We start from the raw sequence: 25,807 nt of genomic DNA on the forward strand, positions 1-25,807 counted from the left end.
AGATAACCTGATGTTTATGAAACCAAATTCTGATCCAGTTACACCAGTGTAAATAAAGTAACTTCACTGAAGTCAAAAGAGTTACTCCAGATATACACTGGTGTAAATGAGAGCAGAATCTGGCCCATGATGTTTAAGGGGGATTGAAGTTACCTGTAATAAAATGATCATTGTCCAAAACATATAAAACCCTGCTAATGCTGGTGGAGTGGATTTTCCATCGGGCTCAGGGACATTAAAAAGAGGCATCTCCGAATAGCTACTTAACCAAATTCCATGACCTTAAAAACAAAACAAACAAACACACACAAACAAAACACAATGATTAAAAAAAAAGAAAGTCAGTTGTACATACGCTGGCCCATAGTTTAGTGTCAAGCTGAACAAAAACTGGAAAAGCCTGGTTCCTAACAACAACTAGACTTCAGCTTTTTGTTTTTTCTCAAGAAAGAGTTAATCAAAACAAACTCCTCCTCCCACTTTGCTTATTCTAATTCCTGAATGAAGGTTGCTATGGGATTGCATGAAGAGCAGGTGCATGTAGCCTTTTGATTATTTAACTACTCATCCACAATCCAATGGGAATGTTAGAAAGATACAGTTAATATAAGCTTCAAAGGATTTTTCTTTTATTTCTGGAATATACCAACAATGAAGTGCATACCAGTAGCTTGCGTGGGTCACACTCGTAGCTTGTGAACCATGGCTTATCCAGGCTACTTGACATGCACAATGAGGGTAAAAAGTAGGTCCTGCCTCAATTACAACACTGGCTGTTAGAAAACGGTTTTAAAAATCCAACCTTAAAAACTATTTCAGCTAATACGCTTGTACCACCAATGTATTCCAGGAGTAAGACTGTCTCAAGGATTTCAGAAACATTTTTAAAAACCTGCTTATTTGGATAGTAAAATGTACAGGCAGTTGAGTGCAAGTATTAAATTTAACCAATGTCCAAAATATAAACTCCCCCAAAACCCATGCAAACTTAAGGCTCTCCATCCAATACCATCCTGTCGGCCTTCCCAGAAAAGGACTTAGGAGAAACTATGAGCTTTGCAGCATTACCAGTAAGGTCAATGGAAGACCAACTGGGGAACTACGGTCCCAAGTTGAAGGCCTTTCACTGAGAATATCCTCCCTCCAGACCTCTCTGAACTGAACAAGAGACTGTGAACTCAAGCACTGTATGCAGCTCAGCTGATGAAGTATTACACTAGGAGAGAGGCAGCTTTTGAGGAGCTTGGGACCTAAACTACTTACGGCCCCACTTTATATTGCACCCAGAAGTGATCCGGACACCAGTACCTCGTACACACAGGCAGTGTAACTGTGGGAGTTGAAACAGTTTTTAAGATTTCCTGAAAACGGTGGCACATTTCATAGCACAGATAAGCCTCAATCTTCAACTTTCAATGCCTAGGCCTACTAGGTATACAAGACATTTAGCTAGTTGAAATTAATTTATTTCAGATCACTTTTCATTCTTAACTCAGTTACTATTGGGCAAAGAATATGCTTCCTGGAAGAGTCAGACTATTATTTACTCCTAGATACCACCACACTGACATCCCTAAAAATAAAGAACTAAAAAACCTGCAGAGAAAAAAGGGGAGGAGGAGACAAGAAACAAACAAACAAAAATACTACTTTGCAGATCCTTACACTTTACTTACCCAAAGCACCAATTAAACACATTAAAATCAGAAGCAGAACACACCAAAGGACATCAGTGTTCACTCTCCTTTCCAATTTACTGCGTTTGTAACGAGGGCCACTGTTATTCAGCATTGCTTTGGTTTCATGACCTGTAACACACAATAAACGTTTTATTTTCCTTCTCTAGCAGATATTCAAACCAAAACTCAAATACATCCCCAAAAGACTGAGAAAATTGGATGTGTGGGTTAATTAGTATTTGGACCAGGTTCTAAACTTAAGTAAAGCAATTATCTGCCAGTACAATGCATCCATTAATTCTGCTCCAAGAAGGAAAAGCTTCTGTTTTGTTTGGCCCCCTGTATCCGAAAATCAATACTTCTCCTTTCTGTCTAACAGAAGTTGCACTCCAAGGTGGGTTATTACTTTCTGAACATGAACTGTAGTGCTTGCTAAAGGGGCCAGACTGATTGCTCTGGAGACTTGTCCTTTGTCAGAGAATACACACAGGACAGGCAACAACAGCACAACCTCAATCCTGAAACAGAAGGACATGGCATCAGTCTCCATATGCCCATCCCATTCTTTGGACTCTATTTTGAGGCAACTACTAATCAGTGCTAATTTGTGTGTGTGGCCATGAGACCTGTTCCCGTGGAACTGAACTGAGATTACCTCTCTGTGCTCACATATTACAGCAGCATAAAGGTCTAAGACAGAAACCGATTTATTTCCCATAGCCCATTGGACAGTCATTAGCAATGCTTCCAGGTACTACTCCCCTGTGCTGGACTGAAAGTGGAAATCTAAAGGTAAAAGGCTCTATTTCCCATTTACCAGTGCCTGAACCGTACTGTTACTCAGGTCAGGTAAATACGACTTAAAAAGGAAATCTTGAAGAACTCACGTTTGCATGAAAATCAGTGCAAGTTAGTTCCACTAACCTGCATACACCACAATGCCCACAACGGCTTCTGTATTTCTGATTGTGCATCCTCGTAACAGCAAGTTCTCTCTACTCAGGCCCACTCGCTCCTTGTTTGAATGTTCACTGCAAACACAGTGCATTACTTAACAGGTGTGCCAGAGCCTCCCACAGCATTTATAGCAACCAAGCCTTGAAAGCACATTGGGGCAGATTTTCACTCAGTACCCCTCATTGTGACAGATTTTCAGCAAAGCTCAGCACCGAACATATTGATCTCTTTTGAAAATCTGGCCACGCATGCTCTCTTGGTTTATACTGAGATTTCATAAGTTTATAAGTCAACAGTTTCTCAGGAGCATAATTAGACGAAAATCCTACATAAGTGCAACATTGCGATCTCAGGACGAACACTAAGAATGGAAAGCAGACACTTCAACCCAGCTCATCCCAATTCACACCACATGTGTGTACTGGGGAGGAACTGTGATGGTATCAGCCCCAGCTATGCCTCAAATCAAACCTGTGCTTGGGGACCCAAGTAGAACCTTGGCCGCTCTTGACACCTGTTAAAACATGATCCCCACCTTGCAGTGCAGAAATGACCTATCCATACAATAGCAGGGTCCCCAAAACATTCTACAGCCTCTCTCTATCCTAGGCTGTCAAACAGACCAAGGACGTGGCTAATACACAGTTAGCACATATCAATACTAGAAGACAGAATAATATTTTAACAGTGTTGTAAGCAGATTAATTATAATATAGATACGCCTACGGTGAATATAATTTAACTAAAATTATAATCCCCCCTCCTTTTCTCCCATTTATAATTTTTATTCTCCATGCTATGTGGGGGCAGAGAAGGGGCACTGTAGAAACAGCGAGTTTCAAAATTAAATTGGAAATAGTTTGCATTAAAAAATATTTTGCACCATAAACAGTGCTTTTCACACAGATCTCACAAACTCTTTACAAAGGAGATTTTACAAATGGGAAAACTGAATCCCAGGGAAGCTAAGCAAGTTGTCTAGCGTCACACAGCAAGCCAGAGGTAGAGTCAGGCCAGGTCCACAATACAGAGTTTTGCTGGCCTAGCCATGTTGGTTAGGAGCATAAATAAAAAAAATTAAAAAAACAAAAACAATATCACACTCCTAACCAACCTAGCTAGGCTGGCAACCCCCCCGCACCTCAGGCAGATGCCGTTTATACCCAAAACAGGAGTTCTTTTGCTAGCACAGGTTATGTCATTTGAGGAGGTGGTTTAATTATACCAGGGGTCTCAAACATGGAGTTATTTGCTGAGGCCCACCAAGCTCCCCGCACCCCCACGGAGTTATTTCCTGCGGCCGCCAAGCTCCCCTCACCTGCCGCCCCACCTCCCCCCAGCACGCCACATTCCCGCTCCTCTGCCTACCTCCAGGCGCTTCCCATCACCAAAGGTGATGCTTAGTGGTTTCCAGGATGGAGGGGGGAGGAGCGGGGAGCTGTGTGCTCAGGGGAGCAGGCGGAGAAGAGGCAGGGCAGGGGCAGCGATTTGGGGAAGGGGTTGGAATGGGAGAGGGGGAGGGGTGGGAAGAAGCGGGGCCTCGTGGAAGGGGTGGAGTGGGGGCAGGGCCAGGGACAGGAGCAGGGCTTTTGTACCTTTATATGAAAAGGTGTCAGTGATGCAGCCATCAGGCCAATGTACTAGTCCTCATGGTGATTTGAGTTTGAGATCCCTGAACTATACCAACAAAAAACTCTTTTTGCTGGCATAAGCTCTCTCTCCACTAGAGGGCTTTGCTGGTATAGCTATATTGGCAAAGCCTTTGCAGAATAGACTAACCCTCAGAAATAAAGCCCAGGCCTCTTTGGTCCCAGTTCCGGTTTTTCATCATCATTAGACAATACTGTCTTTCTATTCAGACTACAGTCCAGAATGAGTATTAGGGAAAGTGTTAGTGCAGACATCACAAACCATTAAAAACAGGTAAGAGAGCCATTTTGAATAAAGGTGGTACCAATGTGAATTACAGTATAAACTAAGCACCTGAAAATTTCATAACAACAAAATCAAGAAGCCTCCACCAATCGCAAGCTTTAGTACAGAAAGCATTTTCGGATCTCCAGGTCTTCTCAGCCACACACAGAAACTTAAGGGTGCAACTAGAATCGGACAGTGTGATTTAAATATAAGGTGTTGTAAAAAGTGAACGTTACAAGCCTTCAACAAATGAGCCAAATTACCATCACAAATGGCAAATTCCCCCCAAGCCTACTTACACAAAGCCACGGAATCGACTGAGGTCATTGTTAGGACTTTCACATTCTATTCTACTTGAAAACTTCTCTGGATCAATTTCAGAAACCTATATTCACAGAGAAGAATGTAACATTCAGACAAGGAGTGATATAGCTTACAAAAAATAATTCACAGCAGCAGTTTCAGACTTTGCAATAGTTCATACTAGCAAGTATTGCAACGTGGAACAAAAGCAGGTATTTTGCTAAATCAGAATGCAAGATGACTGGAGAGATTGCCTGGCCAACATAAAACCCTGGGATGTATCAGATGAGCTGCTGATGCTTCATGGACACAACCGGGCTGTAGACTATGTCAACAGAAGGGAAGTTTTGCCAATAAAACTTTCTAGTGTAGACAAAGCCTAACTAGTGCTAGAGAAAAGATTATTGCAAAAAACAAGAACTACTAGTGGTGAATAAGCACGAGCAGTTGAGCAACAGAATGTCAAAAATTAATAAATAAAAAGTTACTTGCCTTGAGAAAATTCCCTTCTTAAGAAACACTGAAAGTTGACATGTACTACAGAAAAGTGTATGTGATTTTGCAGAAGTATGTAGAACCCACAATTCCAGCTGAAATTAATGGGATACATGAAGATTCAGCACCTTTGCAAATCTGGACTCTGATATCGAAATAGAATGCTGTCTCAGTAGAATGCTTTACAAGAGAGTTCCTTGATATGTCAGCTATTCTTTAAAGAAAGAGTTAGACTCAGGTTGTCAAATTCAAAGTCTACAACTCTCAGGTTTCATTTGAAATGTCTTCTCCATAATTAAGGGTTTCAAAGAAGCCTGAATTCTCACCATTAGACTTCTTTCCATCTCTGGAGGATGCCAATCCTGAGGCTAAGATATAAATCCACAGGCAGAGTTTGAAAGTTAGAAATCTTAGCTTGGCATTTTCTTATCTGCACATACCTTGCTGACCTGCTGTTAATTTTGATATATTGATTTACTGTCAGAGATGCCTGGAGCCTCTGATAGGTGCCGCTTGTCATTTTATAAATATAAATCATTAAATATATAGGGCCTCTTTCTCTTCTACCCTGTTCCTTGTTTATTTACACAACATTAGGAGATATTAAAGAGACCAGAGCTGTTCAGCTTAGAAAAGAGACAACTACGGGGGGATATGATAGAGGTCTATAAAATCATGAATGGTGTGGATAAAGTGAATGGAGAAGCGAGTGTTATTTACCCTTTCACATAATGCAAAAAATAGGGGTCACCAATGAAATTAATAGGCAGCAGGTTTAATACAAATTTGAGGAAGTACTTTTTCCACATAATGCTCAATTAACCTGAGGAACTCATTGCCCTTGGATGTTGTGATAGTCAAAACTATAACTGGATTAAAAAAAAAAACAAAAAAAAACCACACACAACCAACCCCCGCCCCAAAACTGAACTAGGTAAGTTCCTGGAGGATCGGTCTATCAATGGCTATTAGCCACGATGGTCATGGATATAACGCCATGCTCAGAGCAACTCTAAACCTTTCATTGTCAGAATCTGGGAGTGAAAGTCTAGGGTGTCTCACTCCAAAATTACCCTGTTCTGTATACTCTCCCTGGAGCACTGATATTGGCCACTGTCAGACAGGATACTGGGATAGTTGGACCATTGTTCTGACCCAGTATGGCAGCTCTTATGAGTGCAAAGTGACTGTAAAATGCTACTATTCTGATCGAGCAGTATTTTACACCCACTTTGCACAGGAGTAAATTATTCCGCAAGATACAAGGCAGTGGAAAATCAGGGATCATCTACCCACAAAACGGAACCAAATTACCTACATCTGTTTTAATTCACATTTTTAGTTATTTTGGTGTGAATCTATGTATAGAAAGTTATTGCAGATTAAGTATGTCCTATTTGGAGTTCATTTAAATAGAAATCGTTACTTATCCTACAGCAACTGTGGTTCGTTAGATGTTGCAGTCAGTGTGGATCCCACCCAACATGTGCCTCATGCACACAAAATCGGTGTTCTTGGGTTTGATCTTAAGTCACTTGCCAATGACTGAAGGGACTGGAACCTGTCCTCTGACAGGTAACCTCTTACCACCGAGAGTCAGTCATAGCTCCTACGAACTCAGTTGTCTGCAATGGAATCAGTGACAATTTTTCAAGTTCACAAGGAGTCCTAGTTTGGAGAACAGGAAGTGGATGTACGACAGGGCTGCCAAAGTCTGCAGGAACCTGCATCTGATCAGCCAGTCACCCAATGAGGGATACGTGTGAATTCCCTTTCTCCATAAGTGCACTACCACTACTGCCAGGCATTTTGTGAATACTCCTGGTGCTATGGGGAGTCTGAAGAGCAGAACCCTGTATTGATAATAGTTGGGCCCCACTGTGAATCTTAGCTACTTCCTGTGGGCTGGATGAGTAGATACATGGAAGTGCATAACGATGAACTAGTCCTAAGCTTGGAGAGATGGAATAAGGGAGGCAAGCACTACCATCCTGAACATTCATTTGTTGAGTCTTCCCAGGTCTAGGATAGGACCACCCCTCCCCTTTTCCTTCCCCCATTCTTCTTCAGGATAAGGAAATACTGGGAGTACAAGCCTCCTCCCCTGAATTCCAGTGGTATCTCTACTATGGATCTTAGACGCTACAAACAACAAGACCAATTCCATCTGTAAAAGGCTTTTGTGAGAAGGGTACTTGAAGAGGAACTGGGAGGGCAGCGGATAGCAAATAGAGAACAGAACTGGATGGGGGTAGCAACGGGCAATGATCTCTAGCGTCCATCTGTCCAACGGCATGACATAACACGCCCGGTGGAATAGGACAAGGCAGCTTCCAAAGGTCAGGCTGTCTGGACTGGATCTGTGACTCCTGACAGTCCCATCAAATCTTTCAGCGGAATTAGCCCACCACAGGATGGGCAGGGATTGTAGCCTACAGGTTTCGAATCCACCATGTTGTGAAGCCCCATAAAGGGATTTGTAGGTGGAAGAGTGTATGAGGGGATCTCTACAAGGGAAGTGTGACCATCCAATATTCAGTCCAGATGGGCTGATATTGTTCATGGCTGTTGTATGTCAGAAAATCAGAAGGGTTCAGTAGGTTTTACGAAGAGTTTGAAGGAATTTAGCCAAATCCGAGAACCAGCAGGTCTTATGGACACTTGCCAGGTTATATCTTGCTGCCACAGGTGGTAAGAGGGAACAGAGGGAGGGTCAGGGATGCCCTGCCCTTTATGCCCTTGCACGAGAGCACAAGGAGGCACAGCAAGCACATGCAGCATTGATGGACACTGCTATTCAAAAGACTCCAGTCTCACATTCCTGGAGGCACAAAGGAAGACCTATGCGGAATCCACACTGACATGTACCTGAAGAAGAATTTTTTTACTGACTTACATTGATTTGAAATCGGACACTCAACCTGAAATGAGTGACCACACACAGATTTGCAGTGAAATAACCGAAGGTGTGAATTAAAACTGATTTAGTTATTTTGGTTCCAATGCAGGTGTAGACAAGCCCCACCTCAACAACCAAGTAGACGAACTAGAGATTTTTTTTTTAAATTTTTTTTTTAATAAATTCTTGAAACATCCATTTTCTTTAAAATGATTAGAAATGCACAATGGTCACCTGCTCTGCAAATCCTCTCACCACCTGCCTCTGCTTCAGATTGGTCTCTCCATCAAGGCTGGCTGTTTCAATGTGACAAATCCCATCTGGATCAGTAGAGTATAACACCACCATATCAGCAGGAATTATTTCATTACATGAAAGTCGAATGAAGTCCCCAACATTAACATCTTTCCAGCACTGATCTATGTATTTCTTCTCTTTCCTGAAATATATATAAAAGTCTAAATGAAAAATTCCACAAGCTGCAAGCTCAAATGAACAAACGAACTACAAAAGATGATTGTTTAGACTATAAACTAGTTAGTCTAAATCAGTATGCCCCAAAGTGCTGGGGAGACAGTTTACCAATTTAAGGTGAGTGTACCCACAACATAATCAATTGCTGGATCAGGGCCATACCTTATCCATGAGAATAAAAACATTCTGTGAGGTTGACTGGGGTAAAACTCAGCACAGAACTTGGTCCTATGATTTCTATTCCCATGGAGAAGTAGTGTTCTAAAATTCTCTTACTAGGTGAATTACACTTCCAAATTATGTAAACCAAGGGTACGTCCATACTTACCGCCGGATCGACGGGTAGCGTTCGACTTCTCGGAGTTCAAACTATCGCGTCTAATCTAGACGCGATAGTTCGAACTCCGAACGCGCTCCTGTCGACTCCGGAACTCCACCACCGCGAACGGCGGTGGCGGCGTCGACGGGGGAGCCACGGACTTCGATCCCGCGGCGTCTGGACAGGTAAGAAGTTCGAACTAAGGTAGTTCGACTTCAGCTACGCTATTCGCGTAGCTGAAGTCGCGTACCTTAGTTCGACCCCCCACCCTAGTGTAGACCAGGCCCAAGTGTCAAATCTTCATCTCTTTCTCTCCCCCTTACTCCCGATGGTGACTCCAGAACCCAAATTTTTGTCTCTTAATTGGATAGGCAAGTACACAAAAATCTAAAACATTTAGCTGGCATATCATTAAATATTTAGAACACAATTCTACCTAAAACATTTGTATTTATGTATTGTTGAATCGCTCTGAGCTCAACATTGTAAGGTGCAAAGATCTTGCAACTCCAAGTAAAGTCAATAAGGAGTTTAGGACTCTCAGCACCTTGCAGAATTGGACCCTTTATTAGGAAAGCCCTTAAAATATTGTTTTCCATGGTTATTTCTTCAACTTTCCATCTACTTCTGCTGTTCAGTGCTTACCTGAGACCATAATCCTCCTTTTATGTGATCACAGCTGGTTAATGTGAACATTATTTTAATGCAACAGGATTAAGATTTCAGGTGAGGAGTAAGCAAAAGCATTTGATGAACTGTGGGCACCAGTATAGAATGCACCAGTGCAAGTAGACAGAGTGTGATGATTGCTCCAAGTGATCAAACCTTCTTGGTGTTAGGGCCACTTCTCTGTCTTATTGTGAATGGACAAAGGGCATTTCTGGTGTCAGGTATTGTTACCGTTTAAGCTGGGGCCTAGGAGACCAACCAGTGCACTATATTTTTTCAGATTGGCAGATCAACGTACTAGCATTAATCAAATTGTTAGCTGAGTAAAATGTTGCAGGCAAATAAAAACAATTTAAATAAAAAAGAAAATATCAGAGAAATAGTTCATACATTAGGTTTTGTAACTAAAACTTTTGGTGCCTGAACTATTTAACAGCATCCCCTTAAAAGTGCAAGCCTAAAAGGGAGACGCCACAAAGGGAAAAATAATTAAGCAGTGTACAGTAACTCCTCACTTAAAGCCGTCCTGGTTAACGTTGTTTCATTGTTATGTTGCGGATCAATTAGGGAACATTCTCGTTTAAAGCTGTGCAATGCTCCTTTCTAATGTCGTTTTGCAGCTGCCTGCTTTGTCCACTGCTTGCAGGAAGAGCTGGTGGGGGCTTGTAACCAGGGTGGACCGGCAGCCCCCTGTACCTCTAAGTTCCCTTTGCTGCAGCCGCCCAGCAGGCTATCAAGGCAGTTCAGCTGTCCCTCCCCCCACTGCCACGTGCTGCTCCTGCCCTCTGCCTTGGAGCTGCTCCCAGAGACTTCTGTTTGCTGTGCAGGCGGGGAAAGGGGGCTAATGTCACGGTATCCCCATCCCCCCTGCTCCTGCACCCTGCTTACCCCTTCTCCATATAGAGCAGGGAGGGGACACAGACAGAGAGAGACAGAGAGCTTGGGGCAGCAGCTGCTGTCTCAACTTCCGGATCCACTTAAAAAGACAATGCTCTTAAGAGAGGGTCAGCTTACTTAAAGGGGCAGTGTGCATCTCTCTCTCTCTCCCACACACAAGGTGCGTCTGTCTGTCTCTGTGTGCTATGCTATCTCTCCTTCCTCATGTTCATGCTGCCCTGTGTGAGACGCCACATTAACATCAATGTGTTAACCCTTGAGGGCTCAGCCAAGTGCTAGTTCATCATTTAGCAGCAAGGCATTCCCTGGGAAATATCCCTCCCTCTTCCACCCTCTAACTTCACCACCTCAACCAAGCTTCACAATCATTATAGCTGTGAACAATATTAAATTGTTTGTTTAAAACGTATAATGTGTGTATATCTATATAATATATAGTTTTCTGTCTGGTGAAAAAAATTTCTCTGGAACCTAACCCCTCCCTCCCTCTCCCCCGCCAATTTACATTAATTCTTATGGGGAAATTGGATTTGCTTAAAGTCGCATTTTTCAGGAACATAACTACAACCTTAAGCGAGGAGTTACTGTACTGACAGATTTCCCTAGTTAAGGACAGGCGACTTCATATCCTTCAAAGTGCAACAGAACCAAGAGCAGGAAGCAATAAAAGCTAAAGCTAGTCTAAAAATAAAATTCGCGCAAGTCACATGCCTGCCTCCTTCTCAAGATCATTATTATGGGTTTTCCAAGCAGTCATAAAATCAATACTGTAGTATGGACATAGAACATAAATAAACCTACATTAATGTATATTAGAAGCATAGTATATTTAAAAACATTCCAGATGTTAAAATTTAATTACCACCTTTATGCATTGCTCATTCCCAATAATGTTGTAATGCTATATCTGAAACAAGACATAGGAAATCTGGAGTTTAACTGGCCAACCACATTCTAAGGAAGTATGCACCATGTGCTAACATCTCATGGCACTCCTGCTTAGAATGTTCAAGCCTCCTCACCCTAGAGGACCCACTAACATCAACAGCTCTATCGGTGTCTACATTATCTGATGAATCACACCTTCTGTACATTTAAGAATTGGTTCTTAATTTGTTTACCAGAGAATACTACATTAGGAACTCATGGCACTTTAATGTATGTCTGTGCCACAGACACAGGGGCATCTACACAAAAATCAATGATTTTTTCTTATTAAAAGGGTACCTTCAAGATAATAAATTTATACATAGTAAACATTCATATGTATCACTAGCTTTAATTTTCCTGAAATACATCTTCTAAAGCTATTTGTACATATAAGCACGATAAACTATTTTGCTATCTGTTATCGCAGGTATTAGCGCTGAAGGTGGGGATGGGGCAGGAGAATGAATAGCAGCTAGTAAAACAATCTACTTTATGAAGAGGAACCTAAAAAAAAAATTAAATCATACCAGTTAAAAACATACCTATTTTACATGCACAGTTGGAAAATTTTACAGATTCTTACAAAAATAAATGCCCATATTCTATTCATCATTATTAATTAAAAAAGAAAAAGTCACAAAGGAATATTAGTAGTTGTGAACTAAATTCCTACTGACAGGAACTACACTTATTTAGTCTGAGTAACACAGAGAATTTAGAAACCCAAATATTTGGATGCTCCAGCCAACTGAGCATTCATGGAATTCATGCAATTCATGGAACATGCCGTTTATCAGCGAAACCACAAGAGACCATAAAAGAACAGACTTTGCCCTAAAGTCTTCTACCATTAACACATGTAGGACTTGAAAGGAGAGAAATTACTTCAGGTCTCTAAAAGTTTAATTATATTCCTGTTTCAGGCTCTAATCATAATTGGCTAAATAATTTGACTCCCGGAAAGTTGCTGTACCTAGGAGATATTTATATTTACAGAACCGGATGCAATTTTGTTTCTTTGCAGTTAAATTACGAAAGCATTCTCCAGGTTATTCATATTGTTATGGAACTAGCTTTAAGGAAAAAAAAAAAAATCAACAGGGCATGCTACATGTCAGAGAACTAAAATTTTTTATCCTGAGAATTAATCACAAAATAATACTCCACACTTACATAGGGCTAGATTGTAATTTTGCAATCTGCCCTGAGGGAGGCCACGTCTACACTAGGAGGAGCCAAGGGTTTACCTCAACCAGCTAACACCGGGGTGGGCAAACTTTTTGGGCCGAGGGCCACATATGGGTGGGGAAATTGTATGCAGGGCTGGGGCAGGGGGTTGGAGTGGGGGGGGGGGAAATGCAGGAAGGGGCTCAGGACAGGGCCACAGGAGGGGTGCGGCCTACGGGAGGGGGCTCAGGGCAGGGAGTTGGTGCAGGAGGGGTATGCAGTGCAGGCAGGAGGGTTAGGGCAGGGAGTTGGAGGGCAGGGCGCAGGAGGAGTTCGGGCTCCAGGGTGGCAGCGGTGTGCACCAGGGCCAGGGCAGGAACTCTTCATGCCTGCCCTGCCCCCAGCCCCACGCTGCTCCAGGAAGTGCTGCGACCCCTGGGGGAGGGGGGGGCGGAGGGCTCTGCATGCACTGCCCCTGCCACGCCTCCAGGTACCTCCCCGAAGCTCCCATTGACCGCAGTTCCCCATTCCCGGCCAACGGGAGCTGCGGGGGGTGGTGCCTGGAGGCAAGGGCCTGGGGGCCGCAGGGACATTGGGCCCGGGGCCCATGGCGCCACGGGGGGGGCGGAATCCCGCATGCCGGATCCAAAGCCCCGAGGGGCCGGATCCAGCCTGCAGGGTGTAGTTTGCCCACCCTTGAGCTAACACATGCTAAAACGGTAACTTGCATTATATGTACACTAGGATTTGAACATGTGTTAAACACACTGAAACTAAAAGTTTCAGTTTATGGTGTTTTTTTTTTTAAAGTGAAAACAAGGCGTGAGCACCAGTGTGTGGCTGCACAGACCCAGTCCCTGCTTCCTCTGTGGGAGAAGTAAACTGTGCCATCACTTTTTTTGGTGCAGCTTACTTCTCTCTGCAATGCTTCAGTTGCCCACTTGCTCTCTCCGTATGCTACTCTCTGAAATAGGTATCACAGCAAATTAATAATGGGGCTCCTTATATCCCAGGGTGATCACACAGCAAGAGTAATGTAGTCCATAGTACTTTCCATTTCCATTTGATAATTATTAATTGATTTATCCCCACAATACCCTTTCACTGTAGGCATGCCTGAACTATTATCCTTGTTTTACAGATGAGGAAACTAAGGTGTAAAGATATTAAGTGACTTGCCAACGGTCACCTAGGAAATTTGTGGTAGCGTCAGGAAAAGAACCAAGAATTTCTCCCTAACTTCCTAGCCAATGTCCAAGTGAAGAAAGGAACAGGTCAAGTCCTATTATCAACACTTATTTCGGAACTCTTTACTAGTTGATTTAAAACATAACAGCATTAATTTAAGGAAAACATGGTTCACAAAGGTGTTATAGGTGTATTATAATCTGGGACACAACATCCCTGATATTCTGGTTCTGCGACTGTTTAACAGACACTAACAACTGTTCCAAACTGTGTGACAATAACAGTGTGACTGAAATAAGTCACTTTTAAACCAAAATAAGAATGTGGCCAAGTGGTCAATCCAGAAAGGAATTTTATTAAGGTTCCTCAAACTTACTGTTTTAGTCTTTTTTATATTCACACTAATAATACACACTGTACATTATTCATCAATAACAAACTCCAACAAACAAAAAGAAACACTTACCTGCTATATACTTTAGTTAATAAGTTGTTTATCTGCTTATCTAGTTTGTATTTTGAGTAATCCTCAAGGCCGTCTTTAATTGCAATAATAGTGAGAACTACTACTAGAGGTAACATGGTAATTTCTTTCTGGAAGGCTTCCACCAGTGGAACCCAGTTCAGGACAACTAAAAATAGGAAATATAAATTGGCAGCTCTGAAACAAACAAAAGAACATGCAGGAGTTAGGAATGGAATAAATTTTAGGAAGTGAGTAAAAGGCAGGTGATGCACATCATGACCTGCAGTTCACTAGCAAACTGCGTTAAGCAGAAGCTTCTATGTACTTTAGAAGTAACATTTATGCAGAGTTTTATGTAGCGCAAGAGGCTGCATGCTGGAAAGAGACATGGCATCCATGTGGCTTAAATACCAAGAAACTAAATGAGCTCTTACCATGCAACCAGAGCTTCAAAATGATAACTCCTTTTCACAGGCAACATAATGCCAAAACATTCCTACAGCTCTCAGCTTGATTTTTGTACAAAATGAACATGTCAGCAAAGATCAACATATTAGAAGATACCATGCTTTTTTATATCCAAAGTTATTAAAATGTTAGCAGAAGCCTTATGTCCAGACATCTCAGCATCATTCAGATATTCAGTGATGAGGTCACACCAACAAATTTTAATTAAATTTCCTGCAAAAGATCTATTACCCTATATAGAAACACAAACATATTGCCTTAAAGGTCATCTCATCTCAATTTTAGCATTAACGGCTTCAGCTATGCCCACTATCAGGTAGAAATTTTCTATTGTCAATGTTGAGGCAAAACACAGAAGCAATAAGCATCACGAATCTCCCACCTGCCCAAACAATCGGAATATAACTTAAAGAAAACATGAAACACTTCTGCATCAGTTGAAGAATTACATAATTACAGCTTCACCTTTCCACTTTAACACATCTTTCATTCACAGTCTTCCTTGGCATAGGTTATTAGAGTAACATAAATGATTCACTCCAGTGGGGGGAAAAAAAAATACAGATCACCAGCAATTTCTGGCCTTTGGTAAGTGAAAAGATGTAAACAAGCAACTACCATAAACAAAGGATACAGAAAGAGTTGAAGCACTTTCAGCATTTAATTGTTTAATCATAAAATTGTGCACATTTTACATCATAGCAATAATCTTCTTCGAGAGCATTAGAGGGAGTTCTATAAAGAAAATTCAGGGTGCTTTACACATATTGTCATAGAGTAAAACATCCTGAAGTAACAGGTCAAGAGGGCATATTGTACACATCAACAGATTAGTCACCATTTGTATCTTTGATACTTCAAACGTCATGTTTAGTATAGCTAAGGCCCTACCAAATTCATGGCCATGAAAAACGCAACATGGACCATGAAATCTTGTCTTCCCCATGAAATCTGGTTGTCTGTGTACTTTTACCCTATACTACACTCTTTTTTATACTATAGGGTAAAAGTATATACAAATACAGAGTTTTTCTCAAACTGGAGGTCCCACCAAAAGGGTCAAGCTGATTGTAGAGGGGTTTCAGTATTGCCACCCTTTCTTCTGTGCTGCCTTAAGATCTGGGTAGCCAGAGAGATCTGCTGCTGGCCAGGTGCTCAGGTCTGAATGCAGTGTCACTGTCAGCAGCTGCCCAGAAGTAAAGGTGAATGGTATGGTGTTGCCACACTTATTTCTGCGCTTCTGCTGACAGTGGCACTGCCTCCAGAGCTGCGTTCCTGGCCAGCAACCGCTAATCTCTAGACATCCAGCTCTGAAGGCTGCGCTGATCCTGGTGGCAACGCTGCCTTCAGAGTTCAGCATCCGTCCAGCAGCTCCCAGCCAACAAGCTCTGAAGGCAACACAGAAGGGTGGCACAACCCCCATCCCCTCACAATAGCCTTGCAACCCCCTTTTGGGACCCCCAGTTTTAGAAATGCTGACTTAAGGGCTTTACATGTTTATATTTTGCCATTTTTAAATACATCTTCATGTTTTATTACAACTCTGAAATTTAAGATTAAATGTCTGAAACCGTAAAATTTGGAATTTAAAAAATGCTATGACCATGACATTTATGAAAATGGACCGTGAATTTGGTAGGGCCCTAGGTATAGCTTTCCACATGAACCACTAGTACAACGTCAAATCTTCTCAGGAATTCTTACCTGCTAAAGCTGGCTTCCTACATTTTCAGCTCATGAATTTGTACGTGAAGGGCGTGTGATGTTGCACTCCATAATGTTTTATGGAAATATGCTTATGAGTGTGAATATGACGTAACTGGAATATGCTTTATGCAAAAGGTCTCTTGTAAGGTATCATTACAAAGCTTATAATCTACTGAGTGTATTAATCCTATTTGTATGTAGGTATCATTCTTGTATCTGAAGCTAGAAATGCAAAGTGTGGGTCGTTAATGGTGGTTTCAAATCTTGATGGCTCCCATTGACTAGGACAACTGGTTGTACACAGCTCTGTTTTCTTACAAACTTTCCTGGGTACGTGTGGGTCAGCCCTGGAAGAATGGAGGCTGGGGTTTCACAGGACATGTGAACATGTCACCTGATACTGGAATCCATGTTAAACCAGGTGCTTTTCCATTTAGAAGGAGGGGTGGGGACCCAGAGAGACAAAAGATTCCCACCTTGTGCCAAAGCTATAAAAGTGGGTGGAACAGAACAATGGTGACTGCCAGTCACGAGAACGCCCCTAGTTTCCACTTTCCGCCCTAGATGTCTGCTGGAACTAACAAGGACTGTACCAGGGGAAAGGATTGTGGCCAGACAAGGAAGGAGTTTAGCCTGTGAAAGAAGCTTACTAGAACATCTGAGGGTGAGATTTTACCTGTAATCAGTTTCTTAACGTATTAGGCTTAGACTTGCGTGTTTTTGCTTTATTTTGCCTGGTAACTTACTTTGTTCTGTCTGTTATTACTTGAAACCACTTAAGTCCTACTTGTTATAATTAATAAAATCACTTTTGTTTATCAATGAACCCAGAGTAAGTGATTAATACCTGGGGAAGCAAACAGCTGTGCATCTCTCTCTATCAGTGTTATAGTGGGCAGATAATTTTTGAGTTTACCTTTTATAAGCTTTATACAGAGTAACACATATTTATTTGGGGTTTGGATCCCATTGGGAGCTGGGTGCTGGAGATGGGAAACCTGCTGAGCAGTTTAGTTAAAATCTGCAGCTTTGGGAGCATGGACCAGACCTGGGTCTGTGTTACAGCAGGCTAGCATGTCTGGCTCAACAAGGCAGGGTTCTGGAATCCCAAGCTGGCAGGAAAAAACAGGCTCAGAGGTAATATCAGCACAGCAGGTGACAGTCCCAAGGAGGTCTCTGACCAGTTCCCTCCTCCCTCAGATGTTTGTCACTTCTCCTTGTTCTGACTCCCATTTCTTGTGTTGAGACATCCTCTTCTATGTCTCCCATTCTATACTACACAGAGACTGAAGCTACCAGTAACTCATCCACTCTCCACAAAATTAAGAATAAAAAAGAGACACAAACTCTGTTTCCATGCTCCAACCAATAGAGTTGCTGAGATGATTGTTTCAAACTGATGATCAGACAATCCAGAAAACAAACTTAACAGGTAAAAAATTCCTACGTCTGCACCCACCATTTAAACAAATTTGCCACTGATAGAACTGCAATCTCCCAATCTAGAAAGAAGAGCAGGTCAAGAAACTTTGGCTGAACTACAACCCTCAAGGCTTTGTGGTCAAAGAGCATCCACAGAGGCAAAAACTACTAGAGTACCACCCCTTTGATGACTTAAGGAGGCTTGGACCAAGGACCTGACAGATGTTCTACATATCTCTTCCACCAAAGCTAGGGTGGACCAAAAATCTCACCAATTGCAAGGCTTGTGACAGTGTCCTTGTTGGTTTAACAAAACCCATTTTTGGAACCCCCCCCCTCAATGCCACCATTTTGCTTCCCCAAGTGAACCCTCCCACCACCCCCTTAACATCACTTTTCAAGCCAGCCCCCAGGCAAATTCATAGAGTGGCTGAAGAAAAGGAGAGCCAACCTCATTCTTCTCCACCTCTACACCTGCCAAACAGAATGGGGCGGGGGGGGGGGGGAATTCTATCATATGCTGCTCTATGGCAGTCATCCAAGAGGAGGGAACATCTAACTCAGGGGTGAGGAACCTTTTTCTGTCATGGGCCACTGACCCACAGAAGAAAAATCAATCACAGACCACTCACTTGCCTGGGGGGGGGAGGGTTTGGAGGCTCAGGGCTTCCCCCTGCAGCAGGGTGAGCAGGCACTCGCGGCTCCAGCCCCACGGGGAATAGGGGGGCGCTGCAGGCCAGATGAAATTAACCAACAGGCCAGATCCAGCCTGCAGGCCGTAGGTTTCCCCACCCCTGATCTAACTGATCCGAAATGGTGAACGAAAGGACATGACACCAAATGAGGAGAGAGACCTCTTTTGAGTATCAGTTTTGGGATAATGTATCTTGTTACAAAGTTATCAGAACTGATTGCTAAATTCAGGCGAGAAGAATAGTTTATAAGAACAAATTTGTACATGTTAGCACATGCATTTCAAACAAACCAAAAAAACCCCACCCCACATTGGAATAATTTCCACAATTATACACAAGAATCCTTTACCTGTGAAACTGTTCAAATAAATTCCGTGGTATAAAGTTGAATAAAGTGTATTTAGTAGTCCGTATTCTGTTGTTCATATATAATTTTGATACCTTTTCATACTCTTCTTTAAAGTGTCCCAGACATGGTATAACTATCCTATGTCTGCTAGGCACTTTGGATGATTGATAACACTTGTCACATGAGGAGCTGTTGCTGCTTCCATCCCTGCCTTCTGCAGATACCAGACGCTGCCAGCGATATCGGGCCCATCGGATGGGGTCTGCCATATTGTTTGAAATGATTTGTGATCCAGGCCAGGTCTTCTACCTAGCAAAATTTTAAAGTCAAGAAAATTACACAGTAAGCCTGGAGAAGCTTTAGTTCAAAATACAAACAAAAAATTACAAGGGAAAAAGCTGTTCACAATGGTTACTGCAAAGGCCTTTAAGTGAGGTTAATTTGGTTTGTTAACCCTACCAGTTTTCGTTTGCTTTAACGTTTTTTTAAAAGAATTGTACCATAAATACAAAGCACAATCCCCTCCTCAATATCCATCATCTACTGATATTAAGGCTGGTGAAAAATTTGCCCATAGAGTACTTATGTTTCCCTGTGTGATGCTGTCTAGCAGATTGCCTATAGTAATTTAGTTCAAAGGAATGTTAATGGCATTGTCTTCACTTATTGATAAACCTGTTGACTGCTAACCCTAGATCAAAGTATGTGTATATTCAGACATTAGAACTTCATGAATACTAATGAATGATACTTATATTGTTTCTCTTATCAATCCCGATTATAATGTAACAGCAGGCAATTGCATTATGCATATCACTGTAACCAACTTGTGAATGCCCGGAAAAAGAATGCTAACTTCAAAGCAAGGGTCATTGTATTCAACAATGGAAATCCACAGCTCAATCTGCAATTGCTACTCATCAGAACTCAAGTAGGTGAAGACAGTGTCTTCTGCAAGCAGGATCTATAAATACTAGTTTAAGGGAATGATCCTGCATCGCTGGCCTGATGGATTCTGACAGGGTGGAATACTAAGCAACTGGACAGCAATCCCCAAAGTTATTTTGGGTAATCCTGAGACACTTAAGGAAAACTAGCAGATCACTACATCTCTGCTATCGTACTGGACTTTGACTTGTCTGTTAATGTAATTTTTCTTGCTTTAACCTCTCAATAACTCATTTCTTTTTCTTAGCCAATAAACCTTTAGCTTACTAGAGAAATAAGCTTTCAGCATTCTCTTTGGTGTGATGTCCAGAGTATTCATTGACCCGGGGTAAGTGACTGGGCCTTTGCGGCTGGGGGTAACCTAATATGAGGTGATTTTTTGTTTTAATAACCTTTCATCACAAAGTCCAGCTTGCTGGGGTGGTAAAAAGGGGCTGGAGAGCCTGTCTGTGGCTCCATGGTAAAACTAATTAGTAATCCAAAAGCACACACATTTGTTACTGTCTTGGTGAAATCTAATTATAGAATATACCACCAGTTTGGGGTGTCTGCCCTGTTTTCTGGCAGTCTGACCCAAGACTGGCACTCTCAACTGTATGCCATACCAGACAGCATGACGCAGAGGTACCATTTAAAATTATTAATCATATAGATCTCTAGATACAGGACCTAAAGATGTGCATGCAATAAACTGGGACCTGAAGTCTGATAGATCCAAGTGAGAAAGATGTTTGGGGTTATATATTGACCATTATATGACAATATTGCATGCTCTTCACTCAGAAAGCTAGGCCAGCACAGGATGTCTAATCTACTGCAACACCTTTACAGTAAAATCTAAGGCATTCTTCAACCCCACTAAACAAGAGAAAGTCCTTGATTTAAGCAGTAACCCAACCAGCTATATTTACATCGCTCAGTATCCCATACATATACTGTTACATTAACTCTTTTGCAGATTTATGGGTCTAGCGTTCACAGTAAGAGTGGCAGTCCAGTAGTTCAGAGCTGCTCTAGAATTCTAATGCCGCTTTATGTACACAGCCTATCATTTAAATTTGGATTTGATAAAACAAAACAAATCCCCTACATTTAAAAAATTAAATAGCCATGACAATGACCGGTCTTATTTAATATTTTTGTTAAGAGTGAGCTTCCAACAGGCCTTTCCTTATGAGAAGCATGAGAGAATAGTGGCATTTGTGGGTGTGTGAGGACAGAGCTCCTGGACCTCATACAGAGGCCTCTCGGAACTGTGGGTCCTGCATTCTGAGTTGTATACATTACAACCAGCTATAGGTCTCAATTCTCACTTGCGATATTTCTCTGCAACGTCCTGGCTCTCTTATCATGACCCTGCTTTTTCAACCCAGGAACAAAGGCCACGGGGGTTATTTCTTCCTAGGCCACTGACACACACAGAAGACCACCAACCACCACTTGACATGTTTGATTCCTCCTCTAGTCGTTTACCAATTATTAAGGCTACGATTTAGTCATGGGTATTTTTAGTAAAACTCATGGACAGATCATGAGCAAGAAACAAAAAAATCGCAGCTCATGTCTTGTCCATGATTTATATCATAAATATCCCTGACTGAATCTTGCAGGGGGCGCCACTGCTGGGGGAGGGGGGGAGCCCAAGGCACCTGCTGGGAGTGGGTGTGGAACCCATGGCACCGCTGCGAGGGGGGAGTCCCAGGGGCCAGCAGCTACTCTAGCCACCTCTGGGACCCCTGCTCAGCCAGTCCCTGGGGACAGCCGCACCAAACGCTACAGAAACCATGGAGGTCGCAGGAAGTCACTGAATCTGTGACTTCCACGACCTCCGTGACAAACACGGAGCCCTACTGATTGTCCCTCCACGGTCAGAGCAGGATCGCCAGCTCAACAAGGCACTCATCCTTCCAGTCCTCTGGGCTGCATAACCAGCCGAGCCTGCTAGCTCATCTGGCAGCAGAATTTTAAAAGGAATTCCTTTTAGGTCAGGCTCTACAACCACTGCTGACCATGACCAGCCCTATAAATTCCATAAATCACACCACTTCCTAAGTTATTGAAAGATGCCTGGAAACCTAGCCTGTGAACAGCACACAAATAGCCTTCATTACCTAAAGAATTCTCCCCAATGAATTAAAAAGGCCATAAACATTCTCATGTCTGACACTTTCTTAGCCAGCTGAGAAAAGTTTCCTCTGCCATAACAGATAAACCTGACAGCAAAGTTTCTGTTCCACTCACCTCAACTAGATTCTAGCAAGAAAGGTGTTTATTTTCCCCACCATGCTTAGTGGCTCTGCTTCTTAGACTGTAGTTTCTTGGTTTGTAAGACAGTCAGTATCATATTTAGTTTCCTAGATCAACAGTGAAGCTGCTGCTAGCTGCGGATATCCTGATATCACAATACCAGTATATGAGGGGTGGGGGGAAGGGAAGGCAGAGGAAATCTGCAAAATGTACAGTTTTCATTTCCGATCTCACACTAGGTTCCAGTAGACAGAAGCCATATCCTACTGTATTTTCGGTGTTCAATGACAAGATTTGTATATTTTTGCCAGACTCACATGCATGCCTGTCTTTGCATTATTTGCAGAGGGCCTGCATAACGATAACAATCACTCTCCTAATACATATTCAGTGCAGCAAGAGGGCTTTAGAATTCAAACTGATCGAGTGGGAAGACTTTTAAGCTCATTTTTCACCAAAAGGCCTGGAAACATAATCATAATGATCTTTTTAAAAAGAGCATAGGATGTGTCAGAAAATGACTGCCTTTTTTTTTAAAGTCAGTTTAGCACACTGTCTACCACAGATGCTAAAAGTTTTCCCCTCCATTTCTTTACTTCCTGTATTTCAAGAATTTCTTAGTCAGTTCATTATTATTGGATGGGACATTTCTTTTTAAAATTAGATTTGTACAAAATGCTGACACTGCACAAATATAGTGTTTGATCCTGCACAACTAAAGTGGATGGAAGCCTTCAAAGGGCAAAGTATCAGGCACTTAAGGCACAGCTTAGGCTTGAATTTCTCTCCTTTTATGTAACTGGGGTTGGGGCACATAGAAGGTGGTGAGCCCTTTCCAGAACTCTGTGTGATCAGGGTGGTTTGTGAACAAGTGTGGCTGGAAAGTGGCCTTCTCTGTGGCATGCTCCCCCTGTGATCTAGTGCAGTGGTTCTCGCCTCAGGAGGGAGGCGAGCAGGTTTCAGGGGGTCTGCCAAGCATGGCTGGCATTAGACTTGCTAGGGCCCAAGGCAGAAAGCCAAACTTCCGCCACGTAGGACTGCAGCCCGGGGCCCCGAGCCCCACCACCTGGGTCTGAAGCCAAAGCCTGAGCAACTTAGCTTCGCAGTTCCCCCTATGTGGTGTAGGGCCCCGGGCAATTGCCCTCCTCACTACCCCCTAACACCAGCCCTGGCTTTTATATGCAGAAAGACAGTTGTGGCACAGTTGGGCCGTAGAGTTTTTATAGCAAGTTGGGGGGCCTCAGAAAGAAAAAGGTTGAGAACCCCTGATCTAGTGGATTTCCCAGTGGAAATCCAGGCAACTATTAACTTCTGCACCTTCTAGCCCCTTCTGCCTGGTGTAGACAAAAAGATTAAATCCACCCTGGGTGATGTGGATGAAAGCCATGGCAATGTGGACCTAAACAAGCAATGCTGCCTGTGGGAAAGGGGTCCAGCCGGAGAGGTGCAGGACCCAGGAGGCCGGAGCCCAGTTTCTCTATGGGGTTTTCAGATCACACACACCATATTGATTCTGCAGGATCCAAACCCCGTTGCCTCAGAGGACAGTTAAGCGCAGTGGTTCTCAAACTTTTGTACTGGTGACTCCTGCGTGTGACCCCCCCCCTATAAATTAAAATCATTTTTTTATATATTTACCACCATTATAAATGCTGGAGGCAAAACGAGGTTTGGGGTGGAGGCTGACAGCTCACGACCCCGAGGGGCCCAACCCCCAGTTTGAGAACCCCTTATTAAGAGGATATACCACAGAAGAAACATGTAGTTTCCAGAGGACTTTGTTCCATGCTATGATTCCACCCCGCACCATCACCCCCCAATCACTGGGGACGAGTGAGCCAATGGAGACATTTACTAAAATATGGATTTGGTGAATATGAGAGTCGTGTGTTCCACAATGAAAATAAAGCTACTTGCTTGAGATTATTTATAAACCCAATACATATTGGTTGACAATTTCCTTTCCTTTGATTCACCTTACAGACTAACACGGCTGCTACTCTGAAACCTTTCCTTTGATTGTAAGCTCTCTGGGGGCAGGGACTGCATCCTCCTCTCCAGCACATGGCACAACAGGGCCCTGCTCTTGCAGGTGCCAGGAGAATATAAACACAATTATAATTTTGTACTGTATCTATTCAAAAAAGCTTTCATTTAAAGGGTTATAAGAGCCTAGCTGCTCATCGAGGTTTAGTGATTACTTTCGAGAGATTCTACGGCTTTGCAGTACTTTGATGAACATAGTGTCAGACAGCTCTGATCTAGGGGCCAGGAAAACTATGCAGGTGAAAAGGTTAGGGGAAAGAAAGGGAGGCTGAAACAACTAGACAGAAAGGAGGATGTCTCTCACAAACAAAAAAGCCATGCAAGTGTCCCAGTGCACACAGTGTATTTTTCAATGTGTGATCTTATGAAAACTGGAGCGGGTCTTTTTTCTCTAACCTCAAGTGCATTATTTTATACTTGTACTATTTTATTCCTGCATTTACACTGTGCAATGCGGAAATGAAAGAGCCCATTTAAAAGCCTGGGAAAAAAGTGGAAGAGGTCAGCTTAGCGTGTTAACCTCATTGTGATCTTGATGTCATGTTTCCCGGCAAGTTGGGTACAGCTGTGAGATTAAGTGAAAAGTCCTTGGTCTCATACTCCTCTCAAGTTGCAACTCCTACTCTCCTCTCAGCTCTCCTGAAGCACCTGTCCTTCACCTGTTCCCATGCCCACTGCAGCCATGTTGCTTCTGCTCTGATTTTTTGCTTAGTCCCCCTGTGCTTAGTCATATCTCCAACTAACCACTACCCAGATCCTCCTCCTCCTCCAACCATCATTTGCTATAGATAAATCTCAAAACTCTCAGTTTGCTCCCATCTGTAACTTTACTTATCTAGCCAAGCTCATGACTCCTGCTCCTCTCCATTGTGCCCAGGGCTACCTCCTTATCTCCTCCTTCCCCATAGGGCTGCATCTATTCTTCCTCCTTCTCCAACCAACGGGGATGCCACAGCTCCACCCCTCTTTCTTGCCGCTCCTCTCTGCTCTGGCTTGCTCTTCCTTCCACTCACCACTGTTCAAAAGCCTCCCCTATGGGCTCACCACCTACTTGATTTTCTCCCACCCTTTTATTCCTGAACAAATCAAATATACTTGGGAATGCAGAAATTAGTTGGGACTGTCCTGCCTATTTTGTATGTAAATACTCATTCTTCACAAAAATATTTCCTTAATTAAAAACTAACTAACTAAATAAATAAGGAGAGAGAGAGAGAGGGAAAGGAAAAAAGTGACAAGCCTTTCCCAAGCCAACTCCTCCATTCCAGCTGATAAGGAACCCTTGCTCTTCAGAACACCTCAGGAAAAATGCCTGACCCAGCCCTCCCTCAAGGTCCACAACATACCTAAATATGAAATAAGGCAGGGGAGGGAAGTATAAGTCCTGCAGCTGCACAAAATATGCAAGTGCTTCCTGGATTGCTTTTCTCCAAGGGTATGTCTGCAATTAGACATTCACGGCTGGTCTGTACCAGCTGACTTGGGCTTGCAGTGCTCGGACTAAAGAGCTGTTTAGTCGCGCGTGTCTAACTGCAGTATCGAAGTACCCCAACTGTTTCATCCAA

The 25,807-nt window shown here is 42.8% G+C and overlaps 1 protein-coding gene across 2 annotated transcripts in view; it reads right to left on the reverse strand.

The window, feature by feature from the left end:
• The window catches only part of ATP10D (ATPase phospholipid transporting 10D (putative)), an 85,133-nt gene that overhangs the window by 36,004 nt on the left and 23,322 nt on the right, over positions 1 to 25,807 (reverse strand). For both annotated transcript variants that reach the window (XM_045018886.1, XM_045018885.1), the window contains 7 exons: positions 19,002 to 19,310; positions 14,361 to 14,555; positions 8,485 to 8,689; positions 4,853 to 4,938; positions 2,604 to 2,710; positions 1,677 to 1,808; positions 154 to 281 (listed from right to left, as the gene is read on the reverse strand). In XM_045018886.1, the coding sequence (XP_044874821.1) occupies positions 154 to 281; positions 1,677 to 1,808; positions 2,604 to 2,710; positions 4,853 to 4,938; positions 8,485 to 8,689; positions 14,361 to 14,555; positions 19,002 to 19,270 (1,122 nt within the window). In that variant the 5' untranslated portion in view covers positions 19,271 to 19,310. The remainder of the gene's footprint in view (positions 1 to 153; positions 282 to 1,676; positions 1,809 to 2,603; positions 2,711 to 4,852; positions 4,939 to 8,484; positions 8,690 to 14,360; positions 14,556 to 19,001; positions 19,311 to 25,807) is intronic.

This window comes from Mauremys mutica, chromosome 5 (genome assembly GCF_020497125.1).
Source record: "Mauremys mutica isolate MM-2020 ecotype Southern chromosome 5, ASM2049712v1, whole genome shotgun sequence".
NCBI lineage: Eukaryota > Metazoa > Chordata > Testudines > Geoemydidae > Mauremys > Mauremys mutica.